Source organism: Squalius cephalus, assembly GCF_949319135.1.
Source record: "Squalius cephalus genome assembly, chromosome: 4".
NCBI lineage: Eukaryota > Metazoa > Chordata > Actinopteri > Cypriniformes > Leuciscidae > Squalius > Squalius cephalus.
The window spans coordinates 2,290,103-2,307,299 of NC_137125.1; the positions used below are offsets into that span (position 1 = coordinate 2,290,103).

Genomic DNA, 17,197 nt, shown 5'->3' on the forward strand with positions numbered 1-17,197 from the left:
TGAAGAGGAGGTTGATTGTGTCTTCCCTATTTTTGGGGGGGAATATGGCCTATCACAGACTTACATTTACTTTTCAGTATTTACCAACCTCAAGGACAACTGGTGTCAGCTTGGGCGAACCATTGTGACATTTGACACAGTGTCTGGAAGATGGCACTGTCAATGTGGGGGCAGTAAACACAGACTGAGTTGTGTCCACAGATACATATGCATGTGGTGGTTATTCCAGGAGCGTCCTTTATTACTGAGAGATCTTTCAAATGCAAATCCTGAAGAAATTGAAGATCTTGAGGAGAAAGAACTAGAGGGAGCTGATGAATCACAACCATCAACTGAGACAGCATCAGCAGTGATTAAAATGACAGACTACTTTTTTAGGTGCAAGCGAATTCCGGAAAATCTCCCACAAGACTTAATTTGAAAGGAAATGACAATACCTGAAAGCTTTGTGCCTAAAGAGACACAATGCCCTTACTGCCCCGGACCATGCTACCCTGACCTCAGTGAAGCAATCCTGAAGACAAAGCACGCTACCATTTATGCTTTATTTTCTGTGCACAGAGGTATTTGTCACACTTTGTGAGTTGCAGTGGAAACATATTTTTGTTGTATATAATTATATATATATATTTATTTATATATATTTTTTGCTCAGGTATTGCTGTGTACATAAAGGAATGCCCTGTTTGTGGAACCCCAGTCAGATTCCAAGAATATGATTCTGGATTTCACAATTTCAGTAACAAAGTGTTCCTCACAATCCCTTTGTGCTCACTTTTGACAACAGGTCTTTCTGTAAGTCTAAAAAAATTAGTGAATTTTAGGATACAGGATTTAATATTTACCTGAACATTATCTTACATATTGGCTTAACTACAATGTAAATTTGTCTTTACCTGCAACAGAACCACATTGCTATTGGACGTTTTTTTGCGTACATTGGGGGAACACAGTAAAGTGTACATTCCACACAACACAATAAGAAAAGCGTTTTACCACTTCTCTGCTTTGAGGAGTTACACCTACAATTACCTCTGTTACCGCTGTGGCCACCATCCTCCTATTTTGATTGCTGACACCAACTGGAAAGTGGCCTTTGACTTACCAGGTACCTGTTCATGAAAAAGCTGCTTTACCCTCAAAATTTGGTAACAACAATTTCCACTGTCTTCTCTTAAAATACTTTCTCTTTCTGTGTAGTGCATCTCATGAGACGACCAGACCTGACAAACACCACTTCACAGGACACACAGGTGAATGTCTCAGCTAGATGGGAAAACCTTGAGAAGGAGATAATTGCAACAGGACTTTGTGATGGTAAGCTGTGTAATATACTTCTACTTCTTAAACATTATGCCAACTTACTTTAAATTTGATTTACAATTCCATCCTTCCTTCCCTCCATCCCATTCGTCCTTCCTTCCTCCCTACTCACTCACTCAATCAGTCACCCACTTACCCACTCACTCCCTCCCTTTCTCCCTCCCTCAGGGTCATCTCAAAACCCATTTTCTAGCTCCCTGACATATTCTGCCTTTACACCATGGATTGGACAATACTCCAGAATATCTGATGTCATACCAAAGACGGAGATTTTGAAAGGCCTCTCCCAGAAAGACAGATTGTGGACAAAGAGGACAGATGAGGAATTTGATGAGGACAGGATTTTGCAAGTATTAGAGCTCAAAGGGGTAATACAATTTGATTATTGCTGATGCTGATTCTATTATAAAACTATGAAATATTTTATTTATAGGTTTAATGTATCACTTTCAGCAGAAATAACACTTTGGAATCAATTTGTCTTTTTTTACCATATGCATGTTTTTCCCCATCATTATTAGCCTCGAAGAGAAGATCTTACAATGGCATGCAGTGCTCTAGGCATTTTAGCAAGTGGCTCACAGTCTGACCTCATTAATAGGCTTGAGGAACTTCTTTTGTACAAGGATATATATCCAAAAATGTTTGTGAAGCTTCACAAAACAGGAGGTAAGATAAAATATAGCCAATTAAAAGCATGGTACAGAATGAACAAGAATTTTATTTAATACATCTGGACATTTTTTTCACCACAGGAGGGGTACTGCATCTTGGGTGCACCCATGGTGTTGTCTACTATCATTCACCCCTGTGGTGGCAGGAATCTGCTCGAGACCATGGAGATGGTCTCCTGAGTTTCAAATGTCCACCCACGGTCTTCATCTCTGATGTAGCAGGACGTGTTGCCAGACATGTCAATGATAGGACTCAACAACGCTTTTTCCAACCACATGATGGCAGGCTATGTGCTCCAACAGCAGAAAACATTTCTGCTGCGTTGGAAAAAAAACTTACAGTGCAGAAGGAATGGGTGAAAACCCTTCAAAGCTCTTTGGGGCCAAAAATCCATGAAGATCAAACAACTGACAGATTCACCTGCCCTCACCCTCTGACTGGAACTAGTGAACGGTAGGCTACTCCCTCTATGACCGTTTTCATGAGAAAAACCAAAAAAGGCCTGAGGAGAAACTGAGGAGCATAAAACTGTTGCCAGATCTTGCCTGCATTGTTAATTCATCTTCAGCAGAGCAAATAAACAAAGAGCTGTCAACCAGCAAGTATTTCCTCTGCCAATTGAAGGACATTCATTACATGTTCGCCTTGCGGCTGTCTTTCCATTTGCACAACCAGAGGATCAACAATAACTTCTTGCAGGACATTCAAAAAATGTCCCAAAAAGTTGTGCACTTAGGGCGACATGGACACCTATTAATAGGTGTGGATGAGGAAACAGACAAAGGTAATATAGTTCATGAAATTAAAGTTCATGTAGTACTACAAATGTTATTAACATACAGTTTTCATTTTAGCTCAATACTATGCCATATCATTGTAGAGATGTACCAAAGAACATCTGCAAAGTCATTAACTGACCCACAAGCTGAAGCAGACAAAGTTGAGGAAGATATGGGGAGTTTCACTGTGTCATTGTTTCCTATAAGTGAACAAAATAAGGTACAGACTGTATTTTTTTCTGTTTAACTAAAAAAAAAAAAAAATAAAAAAAAAAAAATATATATATATATATATATATATATATATATATATATATATATATATATATATATATATATATATATATATATATATATATATAGTAGCCTAACAAAAACTACACCTGTAGTATTTTCTGTTTAATTTACATGCAATTAATAGGTTCTGTTTTTGAACTACAGGACAAGCTGAAACAACTTTACATTGCCTGGAGGAGAGAGAGACAAATAATTCACAAATTTTCAGCATATGCAACACTGTATATTGCGGACTTGAGAAGTGTTTGCCCCTCTTCTCTATTAGAGGAAGACCCAAACAAGAACATGCCTTGGTTACATGATAATGTAAGTGTGCTTACAATGTTCTTATGTTTGCTTTACAATGATTTATTAGGAACTCAGTACATGAATCTGCACACAGTTCATATAATATAACTAAATTCACAATGCACTTATCACATTTTGTTATATTAAAGTCTGTGTCATTTATTTAAAGGCAGTGAACTGTCGTCTTGCTCAAATTGCAGCAGAAACTCAGAATGTAAGTAACTGACTATTCAATGGTCTTTGCAGATATGCAATTCTCTCATTTGATTTGTCATATTGCTCTGTGAATGTTAAAAACATAGTATAATTAATTTCAAATTCATTTTATGCACAGGTTGTTGCCTTATACACAGATGTGTACATTTTGTGGTACAGAGAGTGGACAAAAAACAAAGCAATTTCAAGGTCACATGTGCAAGATCTTCAGGTATACTTGAGTAATTGTATAACAATAGATGGTTTTTTCACATAATATACATATACAGTATATGTATATGTTTATGTGTGTGTGTGTGTTTGATTTCCACTGTAGAATGCTCTAAAAATCCTGCTCCAAAGAATCGTTGGTGGTGACAGTCCAGAACTGGGAAACCACTTTATACTCTGGGTAAGGTTGGCAAGAAACTGAGTTATGCTGTAACATTGAATTGATATGCTGACTGTATCTTTTCATATGATTTTTTCACAGGTTTTCGATGTCTCTGGAAAACAAGTGCGTATTTATGATTCAATGATGATCTACAATTCCATTGAAAGAAATGACATGGAGATTCTGAGGTAATTCATTTCTCATCTTTACAAGTGTAGTATAAAAACATGACAGAGTTTAAAACATTATATTAATAATATATAGAAGATGTGAAAGATGCATGACATGACAGCTATGTTTTGATTTAAAATCTTTTTAGAGAGGCTTTCCAAAAACATGGGTCACTGGATGGCTGGACTGTTTGCAGACCCGAACAATGGATGCAGAGAGATGGTGTGAACTGTGGGGTATTTGTTTGCACTGTAAGGTTTCTCACTTCACTATTAAAATGTTTTAAAATGTGTTATTTTGGGCTGTGAACCGCTTCAGTGTTTTTTTGTTTTAAAGGCAGCTGAAATGGAAGCTAAAAACCTGAAAATGTGTTCTGAAGTGCTTCAAACTTGTCAGCTAGGACATCTGCGTGTTCACCATGCCACATGCATGTTGAAAGATGTGACAACTGAAGTAAGACAAACAGGAATTAAGAATTTCAATAGAATTGGACCAAGAAAAAAGACAATATTAAAACTCATGTACTACTGTACAGGACTTTCCGACTGCAATTGGAGAAAGAGAGGAAGGTGAAATAGAGACCAACAGCTGCATGGCCCAGGACATAAAAGCATGTGTTTATCAAAACACAGGAAATAAGTAAGTGCACCACATAAATTGCGAGTTTAAGTGTAAAATAATATTGCTGCTTTGAATTTACAATTATGTATATGTTTTTAGAACCCTGCATCCACACATCAAACGGATTGATGTGAAACAGCTTTGAAACAGGGACTTTTGGTTGACACAGTTGTGGAGGATGAAGAAATTGTGGTAATTGTTATGGAAACCTTTAAATAAAATAGCACATAAACATATTTGTATAAAACCTGTAATAATTATATCAGTATTAACATATGTAGCATTGATAATTAGTAACATTGTGCTGTAAAAAAAAATTTTTTTTTTTTAGAAACTGCATCATGACCTCACATCTGGTGCTGTTATATCACACAGAATGTTTTTACATAAACATCCCAATTATGCACCCAAACTGAAAAACCAATGCAACCTACGGATCTCCGTTTTTGATCAAGAACAGGTACAATAATATTTCTTTCGAATAAAAACGTTGTACATTAACTTGGTTGCAACATTGAGTCTTGAGGTGACATCTTAACAAACCACAATTATTTATTCGTATAGATTCATAGTACTGTTACAGATGATCAATATCTTGACATTCACTATAATCTGAAACTATTGGAATGTAATGAAATGATTCTTAGATGCTGACTTTTTTTTACACTAATATGTGAAATATCTCCATTGTTGTTTGTCATAGACTGAGGGAATCATTGACAAGGTGTACAGTGTTTTGGCATTGGAAAAAACTGATTTATCTAGCCCTTCGTATGCTATGGAAGTCATGACACCTGAGGTACAGTGACGGACTGGCCATTGGGCAATGTGGGCAAATGCCACTGCGGCCGCCTCATCTCATCACTTGTTGTGGCCGCATCACAAACAAATAAATAGGCTAAATAAAGCGAGGAAGCGGCCGCCTATATTGGCGCAATGGCTGCAAGCGGCAGCACCACCAGCGGCTCGCTCGCCGCTCATCACAACTTGTGGCGCACAACCATATAAAAAGGCTAAATAAATAAATAAAGCGGAGATGCGGCCGCCTTTTGGCGGATTGGCCGCCCGCAACCGGCAGCACAGCCAGCGGCTCGCTCGGCGCTCATCACAACCATATAAAAAGGCTAAATAAATAAATAAAGCGGAGTGTCTGCAACAATAGGCCGTCGCAAATCAACAGACTAAGTATATGAACTGACAGACAAAATGTAAAAATGTGTAGGCTACCTTGAATGCAATGATAAGCCCCTTTCACACAGAGATTCCGGAAAATACACGGATAAAGTGACCCGGGATTTGACCCGGGTTCGTTTGATTTTGGTTCATTCACACTGCGAGTGATTTTCCGGAATCAGAGAGCGCGTTCACACACAACCCGTGTATGTCCCGGAAAGACACGTGACATCGATGTGACTTGTAATGTCTCAGCAGCGTCTTCAGTTTGCTTATGAGCTGCGATTTCTCTCTCGAGAAACCACGCTTGTGCATTTATTTCTCTGATTCGATCATAAACTTGCGCATTACGTACCGCTTCACAGCTGGCGAACGATCCCGCGCTTCAGCGTCATCACTGCGACACGGCATTATTACGGCTTTTGTTCACACAGCGCGCGTTCCGGGACTGAACACGGCAATGTTACTAGGTTCCCAACCCGGCATCGATGCCGGCATCAATCCCGGGTCGTGTTTGCGTTCACACAGAAGGCGTTCCGGCAATTTGCCGGCAATTTCCCGGGTTCAATGCGCTGTGTGAAAGGGGCTTAAGTCGCTTTGGATAAAAGCGTCTGCCAAATGCATAAATGTAAATGTAAATATGAATAAAATAATAATAAATTAAGCGGAGCTGCAGGCGGCCACAAAAAAAAAAACAAGGAAAAAAGCAAACAAACAAACACCACGGCCTATCTCTGAAAAATAATAGCCCTATGAACTAAATAATAATAATGACTTTTTATTTCTATTTTTCCTGTGAAGGACAAATAGCCTAAATGTATGTAATCTCTCTATTTATAAGGTATTTTGAATGTTTTTAGTCTGTGGAATTTCTCGCGATCATTGACCTGATGAGAATGTAATGTTATGTTTCTTTGTTGGTTGCAGATGACTTGAGAAGACAAATGTGGCCTCTCTGCTAAAATTGCCAGGGCCTCTTTTTGGTGCCAGTCCGCCACTGCTGAGGTATATCATGTTTTGTGAAAAACACAATAATAATTCAAGAGCTAATGATATATTTGAATTATAGTGTGTGAAATTCGACATTCTGCAAATTCTACATTTAATGCATCAATTATAATGTGTGATAAGATTTTAATGAGTGTTTTTTGCCCTTGGTTATAGATAACCATTCTGATTCTCAGAAAGACAGAGAGGTTCCACAGATTCCAAGCGGAAATGGCCTTTGCAGCTGCACCCTGTGTGTGTGTGTGTGTGTGTGTGTGTGTGTGTGTGGAATAATACTTAATGTGCTACAAGCAATGGCCTAGTTTCTTGTATTTGTATTTCTAAATAGATTTTGTGTCTTTGTTTTTTATTTGTAAATATTTTTTGCTTCTTGGGTTAAATTTGTAAATAGTCTTTGTAAATTTGAAAATATTGATACAGTCTGTGCTGCGTGATTTTACAGTTTAAATTGGCTTTCTTTTATTTAATTATTAAAAAGCTTTATTTTATTGAATTAATAAAAAGCATTGCAGTATGTTCTCCTGTTGTCACAGAAAATGCTCAAAGCAATGACAAAGATGCATGTTATTGGGATTAATTCACGTTTTAATAGGCTACTCTGCATCTACATTATTGCACAACTTTTTACACAGCCGCGGCTGACTGGATTGAGCATCCGGTAAAGCGTCAGTAAACTGCCAGTCTGAATTCTCTAAAATGCCAATCATGCAAAAGAACATAATCACATCAACAGATGCATAATAAACGAGCTAGAGAGGGAGGAACACAAAACAGATAAACTGGCAAAAATCAATGGTTTCTGAAACTTGCAAAAGGCAGACTGCCAGACAATAGCCAGCCACTGGCAGGTCACGTGATACACCAGATCAGACTGGCAGCTGCCAGTCTGCCACTGACGGTCACGTGACCTGCCAGTGGCGGCTCCTGCCAGCCAGCTGAAGATTGAACCCCCAACATCTATCGGCGAGTGGCGTTATTTTAACGCGTGGCGGCGTGTGACGTTATTTTAACGCGTGGCGGCGACGCGGCGTGTGACATTAACTATGGCAAGCCAAAGTATTCATAAACGCCTGGTCGTATGAGGTGTCATATTATGGCGGGTACTCCGTGCCAAAATCAAACATCCGAACGACCGACCGACCGATCGAACGTCTATCCGAACGTCTTGAACTTTCAAACGGCTGACCCACGTGACGACCTGACGTGACGTCAGCGTCTTCGAATTTGCAGCTTTTTAACCATACAAGTATACAAGCTGATGTTGTAAAGGCTATAAATGGACATGATAGGCCATACATATAAATATTGTACCCCAAAAACAACTTTCCTGAATCCTGTGCTTGTGGGGCTATGTGTTTTACTTTCAAAGAGCAGAAATACTGCCTATAAGCTACAGACATTCAATAGTCTTGACCATATAATCATTTTAACTAGTTTTTATTGTTAATTTTATTGCCCAATGTACAAAGTTCCCACTGTCCATAAAAACACTCAAAAGTCGATTATTTTATTTTTTACTTTTTGATCCAGAAGGTTTTCATATTAGATGTATATATTTGGACTGAATGATCTAATGAATGCTCTGCAGTGTTTATGATATTGAGCTGTGTATGATCTGAAAGCATTGTTTGATTTTGAGCACAGATAAAATGGTTTTGAGTAAATTTCTTTATTTTGAAAAGCATCAGATGGTCTCTGAATGTAGTTTGAAGATTTGGTTTTGTATTTAAATTTTTGAGAAAGTGGGTGATGGTTCCAAGAAATGTATTTTAGCAATTCAGGAAAACTGTCCTATAGATTAAAAACATGCATTATTTTTTATACATAATATCAAACAAATAAAGTAGGCCCAATAAAAGGTAAATCTAATCAAGCATGATTTTTTGTTTCAAGAACTTATCTCAACACTTACTAAATTATCATAATCTTTTACAAATAATCATCATAAATGTTAAAGTGGAAAGGTTTATTAAAAACATATGTATAATAGTTCTAATATTACATTTAGACAAGATCAGCTGAATATATCTTATTTTGTAATTAAGGTTCTTTGATTTTCATGTCTGCAACTTATAAACAATGAGCCCCAAAAAATGTAGGCCTAATGATCATTTAAATAAAATCATATGTAACACGTTCCTACATGTGCTTACGTGTTGTTAACGCGTTCCCATGGCGACCGGTCGGAAGCGCGAGTAACTGATCGTCTTCCCAACGTGTTGTTTACGTGTGAAGACACGTTGTAACACGTTTTTTTATATATACCTTAGTTTAACTTCTTATTCTTCGATTGTATCCTCTAACTAGTCTACATTTGATTACTGCAATCAATGACTGATTTAGAAAGTGATTTAGAAAGTTATGTATGGTGTAGTATTATTAAAGTTAAATAAAGTTAAATTAAGGCTAAATATTATTGACAAACCTGACATGCTTAAACGGTTATTTTGGAAAAACACGATATTCCACATCATTTTTCTCCATCTCCCATTAAATCGGGAATAGATCTTATTGAATAGAAATACGCTGTAGCGTATTCAAATGCAGCAAAAACTGCAATCAGTATCCCATCTGCTTTACCTAAATATAAAAATAATAGGAAATGAATTATATAGGCTACATAAAATATGCTTACCTTTTATCAGACATATTGGCATTTCAAATACAAAGCCGGCCTATATGTCTACTTTATGATACCCTTAAGAGTGTAATGTAACCCAGACTTAATTTCATGAAGTCTCTCGTTTCAGGGGGACATGAGGGAGGTCTACAGGTTTTCTAATAATACAAAGCTTAATGCTAAATTCTGAAGTATCAACAAAAAAGGTTCTTAATATGACAGTTTTTTCAACTTGTCACATTTGTTAGAAAAGTATTTTTTATTGTTTATGTTATAACATTTTCAGTAACAATAATTAATATTGTAGATCTTTCCCCCTGAAATATCCTGTAATTGGACCACTAGGAGGTGCTCTACAATTCATTCACAGGTGACCCCCAAAACAGAAACCCTTATTTTCAGCATAACATAACACTTATTAACAAATGACAAATATTATTCACCTCACAAAACAATACAAAAACTCTTGTAGCCCAAGAGTCAGCAGAGGCAGCAAAGTAAATTTCAGAATGAAGATGAAATCATGGTAAAAATGAACAAAGTAGCCTAGGCAATAGATTATATTGGATAATCTTAACTGTGTCTTTCTCAATGTGTTATTACCATGAAAAGTCAATGGCCAACTAATGACAACATGGTCCATGGCATTGAAGACTTTGAAATTAAAAACCCTTTATCTTATAACTTTTAACTCTTACTTGTAAAACAATCAGTTTGACAAATAAAAAAATAAAAAAGGAAAAATACAACAACATTAATTAAAAGCATACCACTGTAGCCTATACAGTTACAATAGGTGAGTCTGGTGTTTGAAACATTAGAGTCATGAAATACACCGAAAGTCATGATATAGCCTACAGGTGGCAACTTGGTCAGTTCATCACTTAGCCTACAATAGGCTTATTCAGGGAAGTGCAGGAAATGGTTGAGTATTATTTTAGGTATAACATCTGTAGGCATATTTAGTGCCTATCATGTCCATTTATAGCCTTTACACATCAGCTTGTATACTTGTATGGTTAAAAAGCTGCAAATTCGAAGACGCTGACGTCACGTCAGGTCGTCACGTGGGTCACCCGTTTGAAAGTTCAAGACGTTCGGATAGACGTTCGGATAGACGTTCGATCGGTCGGTCGGTCGTTCGGATGTTTGATTTTGGCACGGAGTACCCGCCATATGATTTGTGCATTTACTTTGCAAACTAAGCAATCATCGTGTCAATCGTCGCGTACCTTGCCGTGACCAATGACGTATGATATCGTGCGTGAGAATGAACGTCTGGATAACGTACGTGTGGATAAACGTGTGGATGAACGCCTGGATAACGTACGTGTGGATAAACGTCTGGATTAATTCTTAGGCTATATTCTATTATCTTTACTATTGTACCTTTTTAATTTTGGATATGATCATAACACACACGTTTTCATGTTTTTGTGGGTTGGGCAACAGTGTAGACACTATTAGTAATCAGTATAATAATAATTAGGCTATAATTATATTTACCCAAGATTTAATATAGTAGGACTGCAACAAGTGTTAGCTATATTACTTAAGGCGGCCAGTTAGAAAAAGGTAAATCAATGAATTAAATCTTGCAGTTGGTATTTGACAGATTTTACTGCCTACAGCAATTTTATAAAACTAAACATTTAGTAAACATGTCTAAATGAAATGCCTAGGTTAAAAAAGGTGTTAAAAATGACCCAGAAACTAACCCAGTGATGTGTTAATATCACTGAACTATTGCTATGTTGTTGTGTTAGTATAGTTTTGACCAATAAATTTAACACAAATATAAATCGTTGGATTATTTGGCTAAAATTTTGCATTAACCAGTATGTTATTGTTGTTGTTGTTGTTGTTGTTGTTGTTGTTGTTGTTGTTGTTGTTATTATTATTATTATTATAGTCGTGTAAATACTTTTCAAGTTAAGTGCACTGACAATATTTACATTCAGTAAGAAGTAGCAAACCATTTTTTTTTTTAAATGTATTGGTTGCAATTGTTTTAATTTACAAACCAAGCAATGAAGACACAAAAAGAAACACGCTGAAGTCAAGTAAATGTAATTACAAACTCTGACAGTACAAAAGCTGACAGTGTTGAGGGAACACCTCTAGGAACAAGCACACACAGGATGAACGCCCAAAATGTAACAAGGCAAAAGAACAGGTCTTTAACTGGGCTTGTTAGTACGGTGACGCATTGCTGCCACATATATATATTTTTTCCACTCAATTATGTCGTAATAACGAGATCTTATGTCGTTTTATCTTTTCTCGTAATAACGAGATCTTATGTCGTTAAAACAACATCTTTTTCTCGTAATAACGAGATGCTATGTCGTTAAAACGACATGTTTTCTTGGCCTTATAAGGACATGTGTAGTCATGTACAAAATATGCCTTTATGCACATAAAATGTATAGCCAATCATTTTTTATCACTTCAACGTTCAAAAATCTGAAGCAATAGCAGCCCCCAATGGACATTCATGTTAAAATATCAAATTCTGCACACACCTTATTAATAAACCATACTATCCTACAGAAAAGCAGATGAGCCCGAATATGAACGCAACGCATTTAATTACACGTTAAGCGTTTTCCTCCCATAGAAACCCTTCATTATAAAGAAAATAAAGGTGTCTCTTAACGTGTCTTTCGAAGCCGGTGCACAGCAAATCCTTTAAATGGTATTCAATGTAAAGGAAAAATGAAAAACATAAGTAGGCAATAAAATAAACAAATTATTGTGGCATTTATTAGCCCTCAAACAATATTTATTTTAAAGCCTAAACGAATTTGTTTAAAGAAAAACACCAGCGTTGGGCGTTTATGTATAGGCTAAGTGTTTCAGCCACCCTTTTCAAACTGGCGCAAGAAAATGCAACAGAATTTGATTTGTTAAACATGAAGAGGATTATCCGTCTGGCATGGCCGCTCGCTCTAACGTTAACCTAGATAAATGTTCGCTATTATTAAGCACATATCCAGTGTTTGTGCGGAGTGTGGAGCGCGCGCTGCATGACATGGAGGCGCCGGTGCCATCACTCGCATTTTCCTATCAACAGTGGAAACAACTTAAAATACTCCATCATTTCTGGTCATACAGAAAAGAATAATACATCAGTCGCCACTACTTTTATTTGTGTAAACTCACAACAAGAAGAAAACGTTGTGCTTTTGTAAAATAAAAGACGAACAGGGCGCGCTTTCATGATCTCCGTGAATTGTAGCGCGTCTCAAAAATAAACTGAAAAACAGTGTAAAGACAAGCCTCACAGACATGAGAAATATAGCTATCTATATAAAGCTTATAAAAAATGTCCACCAACGAAAAAAATACGGTACCATCTGATTATGTAATCCTGATTATGTAATCCTATGTAAGGCGCATCTAGGCTATACATTACAGCGGAGATGTATGGAGATATGTTTGCTGGCAGCCTACATTGATTTAGAAAAGACTAGTTTATTAATAAACAGTTAAAATGCTTCGTTATTTTTTTCAGACACATTTATTATCATTAGCCTATTTTGCCGGTGCTTTGCGGCAAGGTTTATGCATGCGCTTGAGCGCGGAATATAGGCTATAGCCTATGCAGCCAGGATTGAATATAAACGTGCGATTAGTCCTAATTGCTTAAATGAATGACTAGTCTAGACAAGTCTATGGCAACTCTAATCAATAGCCTACTATTTGACATTATTTAATTAGTAATTAGTATCCAGCTCTTTACATTAAATTAGTTGAGTTAGCATAATTAGTTAATGAACTAATAAAATAATAAAATAAAGTTTAAATTAAGAAACTAACAATATATTTATATAGCATTGCTTATTCCACCACACAAAGGACTGTTTAGAAGGTGACAATCCGGCGTGAAGACTGTAGGCTGTATCTTGAAGATTTTTGTATTGTATTTTCTGTTATAAAGACGAATATTGACATTTCGTTAATTAAACAAAATAAGAACATAATGTTGTAAAAAATAAACAACTTAGGCTATGTTCTGTTAGATGACTACTTTTTGTTTAATTATCTCTAGGTAATAAAGGTATAGCCTATTAACAAAAATAAATCTTATATATAATATATTATATAAAAAAACTTATAGGCCTATATAAAAAATTTTTTTTTTAAATAAAAATCTCTCTATAAATTACAGAAACGTCTGTCTGTCTGTGTGTGTGTGTGTCTGTCTGTCTGTGTGTCTGTTAACCACATATCTCTCGAACCGTTAGTCCGATGGATTTCAAACTTGACAGGTGTCTCGCTACGGTCACGAGTAAGTGCAGTGCCAAGTTTGACGTTGTTTGGATGAGAAATGCTAAAGATATCGTTAAATATATCATTTTTATAAGTAGTCCAGTTGGGTAGTGCACATATTAAATAATACCGTTACCGAGGTGATAAAAGCACCAAATTTTACATGAAGCTTCTTTAGGACCTCCTAAATGATTTCAGCCTAGGAGCCCAGCTGAAATATTGAAATTTAGTGTCAAATCACTTAAAAAACAATATTCATGAAAAACGTTTTTTGTTTTTTTTCCTCTCAAGTAAAACTTTCAGGGTAATGGCCTTTTAAGATCACTGAATAAGCTTCCTTTCGTTAATTTGTGCACAGGCCAGTAGATCTTCCAAATTATAAGTGTAAAACAGAGTGCCAAGACACCTTATACATAAAAAAAACCCTCAAAAAGCCCTGTATAATATAGGCGGAATTATTAAAAAAGGCAGCAAAAATGCTTAAATGTTAAAGGTCCCGTTCTTCGTGATCCCATGTTTCAAACTTTAGTTAGTGTGTGATGTTGTTATTAGAGTATAAATAATATCTGTAAAATTATAAAGCTCAAAGTTCAATGCCAAGCGAGATATTTTATTTAACAGAAGTCGCCTACATCGAACGGCCGGTTTGGACTACATCCCTCTACTTCCTTCTTTAATGACGTCACTAGAACAGTTTTTTGACTATCCTCCGCCCACAGGAATACACAAAAAAAGGGGCCGTGGTCTTGTTGCGCTCCCACGGAGAAGAGGAAGATGTTCTTCTCCGAGAAGAGGAAGATGTTCTCCGGGTCTGATTCCGGCTCAAATTGATAGGGTAATATTTAAAGGGGGGGTGAAATGCTATTTCATGCATACTGAGTTTTTTACACTGTTAAAGAGTTGGATTCCCATGCTAAACATGGACAAAGTTTCAAAAATTAAATTGTACGTTTGAAGGAGTATTTCTGTGCCAAAAATTGTCCTTCCGGTTTGTCACAAGTTTCGGAAAGTTTTTTTCGAGTATGGGTCTGTGTGACGTCAGATGTAGCGGAATTTCCTTATACGGGTCCTAAGGGCACTTCTTCGGTAAGATCGCGGCCGCGCGCGCACTCGTCGACCAGAGCAAGAGAGCGAAAGCAGTTCGCCATCAAAGCGCCCTGCCCGGCTTTTGGGAAGTCAATGTCACCAAAGAAGTGTGTTTTTGGTTGCCAGGGCAAGACAACCCTGCACAGATTCCCAAAGAACCCAGCGCTAAGGGACCAGTGGATGGAGTTTGTTTTTCCTGAGCATAAACAGAGTTGTGTAAGACTGTTTGTTCCCTGCATTTCGACGATGATTGTTTTATAAACAAAGCCCAGATCGACGGATTTGCAGATCGTCTAATGCTTAAGGATCGAGCAGTCGCAATGATAAAGGTTCGCGGCCATGGTTGGAACCGGGCGGTGAGTAAAACTGCTTCAAATGTCTCTGTGTTGTTAGCTCGGCGCGTTAGCACAGCCACCGGACTAAAGGTTGTGGTTTAAAAAATAAACATTCTGACATTAGAGAGTTGTATCGGTCAAAGAAGCCCCAAGAAGGTTGTGGTTTAAAAATAAACATTCTGACAATCTGTCAGCTACACTGTTTACTTCTGAATATTATAGTTTGGTTCCAAAACGTGATAAATCCATTTTGATTAATTGGAGTAAAAATGTGTTTTCTTTACCAAGAAACCAACAATTACTAAAAACACACACAAAAACTGATTTTGCACGGGCACTTTGCACTGCTCCCTGAATCAACACGCTTATTCATTTGAGGATGTTGGATGTTAACTGAATCTATATGTCAGCTATGCTGTTTCTGAATATTATATTTCATTCTGGTGCGCTTAACGTTATTGCTACTGTGTAATAGTAGCCTATGCTATTCACCAACTAAACATATCCTATTCAATGCATTCACAGTCTCTTTCACGGGCATCATTTGTTGATTTCAAACTTGACAGGTGTCTCGCTACAGTCACGAGTAAGTGCAGTGCCAAGTTTGACGTTGTTTGGATGAGAAATGCTAAATATATCGTTAAATATATCATTTTTAAAAGGTTGTGGTTTAAAAACATTCTGACATTAGAGAATTGTATCGGTCAAAGAAGCCCCAAGAAGGTTGTGGTTTAAAAATAAACATTCTGACAATCTGTCAGCTACACTGTTTACTTCTGAATATTATAGTTTGGATCCAAAACGTGATAAATCCATTTTGATTAATTTGAGTAAAAATATGTTTTCTTTACCAAGAAACCAACAATTACTAAAAACACACACAAAAACTGATTTTGCACGGGCACTTCGCACTGCTCCCTGAATCGACACGCTTATTCATTTGTGGATGTTAACTGAATCTGTAAGTCAGCTATGCTGTTTACTTCTGAATATTATATTTCATTCTGGTGCGCTTAACGCTATCGCTACTGTGTAATAGTAGCCTATGCTATTCACCAACTAAACATATCCTATTCAATGCATTCACAGTCTCTTTCACGGGCATCATTTGTAGTGGCCTATACACAAACTGTTTACTCAAGCGCAGCGTTTTCTCGGAGTTCACTGTGTGCTTTCTACCATGCACAAAAAAAAAATGTCACTGAACTTTTGCTGTGTAATTGTAACAATGAGCATTCAATCACACCAAACCAACAATTACTAAAAACACACACAAAAACTGATTTTGCACGGGCATTTTTTGCACTACAAAAAAATAAGAAAAACAAGGCAATTTTATTTTTATCTAAATTTTGATAAAACTGCAATTTAAATATATTATTTCTATAAGTTCTACAAAAAAGGACAAAATAGATAGGCTGAATAACCTGATCTATGACATGTTAAATGGTGGTAGCCTAGTCTATGAACAGTAGCTAAACCCCCCTAAGCCAACAGAAATGGTTAGACCCAAGCCTTCAGCAGCCAATGACACTGACCCGTTCAAACTGATTTTAACTCGTATTTCACGCATTCTTTTTGCCTGGTTGGAAACTTCACACACGTTTGTACTGCCTGTTTGGGTTATCGGTTTACACGTCAAAAGCGTGCGTTTTGTCCTAGTCAAAACACACGTTTTCAACGCCCATTTTTGTTATTATAAACGCGCGTCAAAAACGCGCGTTTTCGGTGACCCCAACGCGCACGTTGCAAACGCGCGTTTTAAATGGTAGATCACACGGCGAGGACGCAACGTGCGCTTTTATGGCAAATCGCGCGTCAGGGACGCGCGTTTGGCGGTCGAAACGCACGCTTTTGACGTGTCAGTGTGCAATCAGACGCCCGACCAGGCGTTTATGAATACTTTGGCTTGCCATAATTAACTTATCGCCTAACGGCGCTTAATTAATGCCTGGCG

General features: G+C 37.1%; 1 protein-coding gene across 1 annotated transcript in view; it reads left to right on the plus strand.

The window, feature by feature from the left end:
• Positions 1–427: 427 nt before the first annotated feature.
• Positions 428–17,197, plus strand: part of LOC307157043 (uncharacterized protein) — a gene marked incomplete at both ends in the record, with an annotated part of 35,713 nt that continues 18,943 nt past the window's right edge. Inside the window, 5 exons of the mRNA XM_079868788.1 lie at positions 428–563; positions 1,201–1,317; positions 1,492–1,691; positions 3,895–3,969; positions 4,051–4,139. Coding sequence (XP_079724914.1) covers positions 428–563; positions 1,201–1,317; positions 1,492–1,691; positions 3,895–3,969; positions 4,051–4,139 — 617 coding nt within the window. The remainder of the gene's footprint in view (positions 564–1,200; positions 1,318–1,491; positions 1,692–3,894; positions 3,970–4,050; positions 4,140–17,197) is intronic.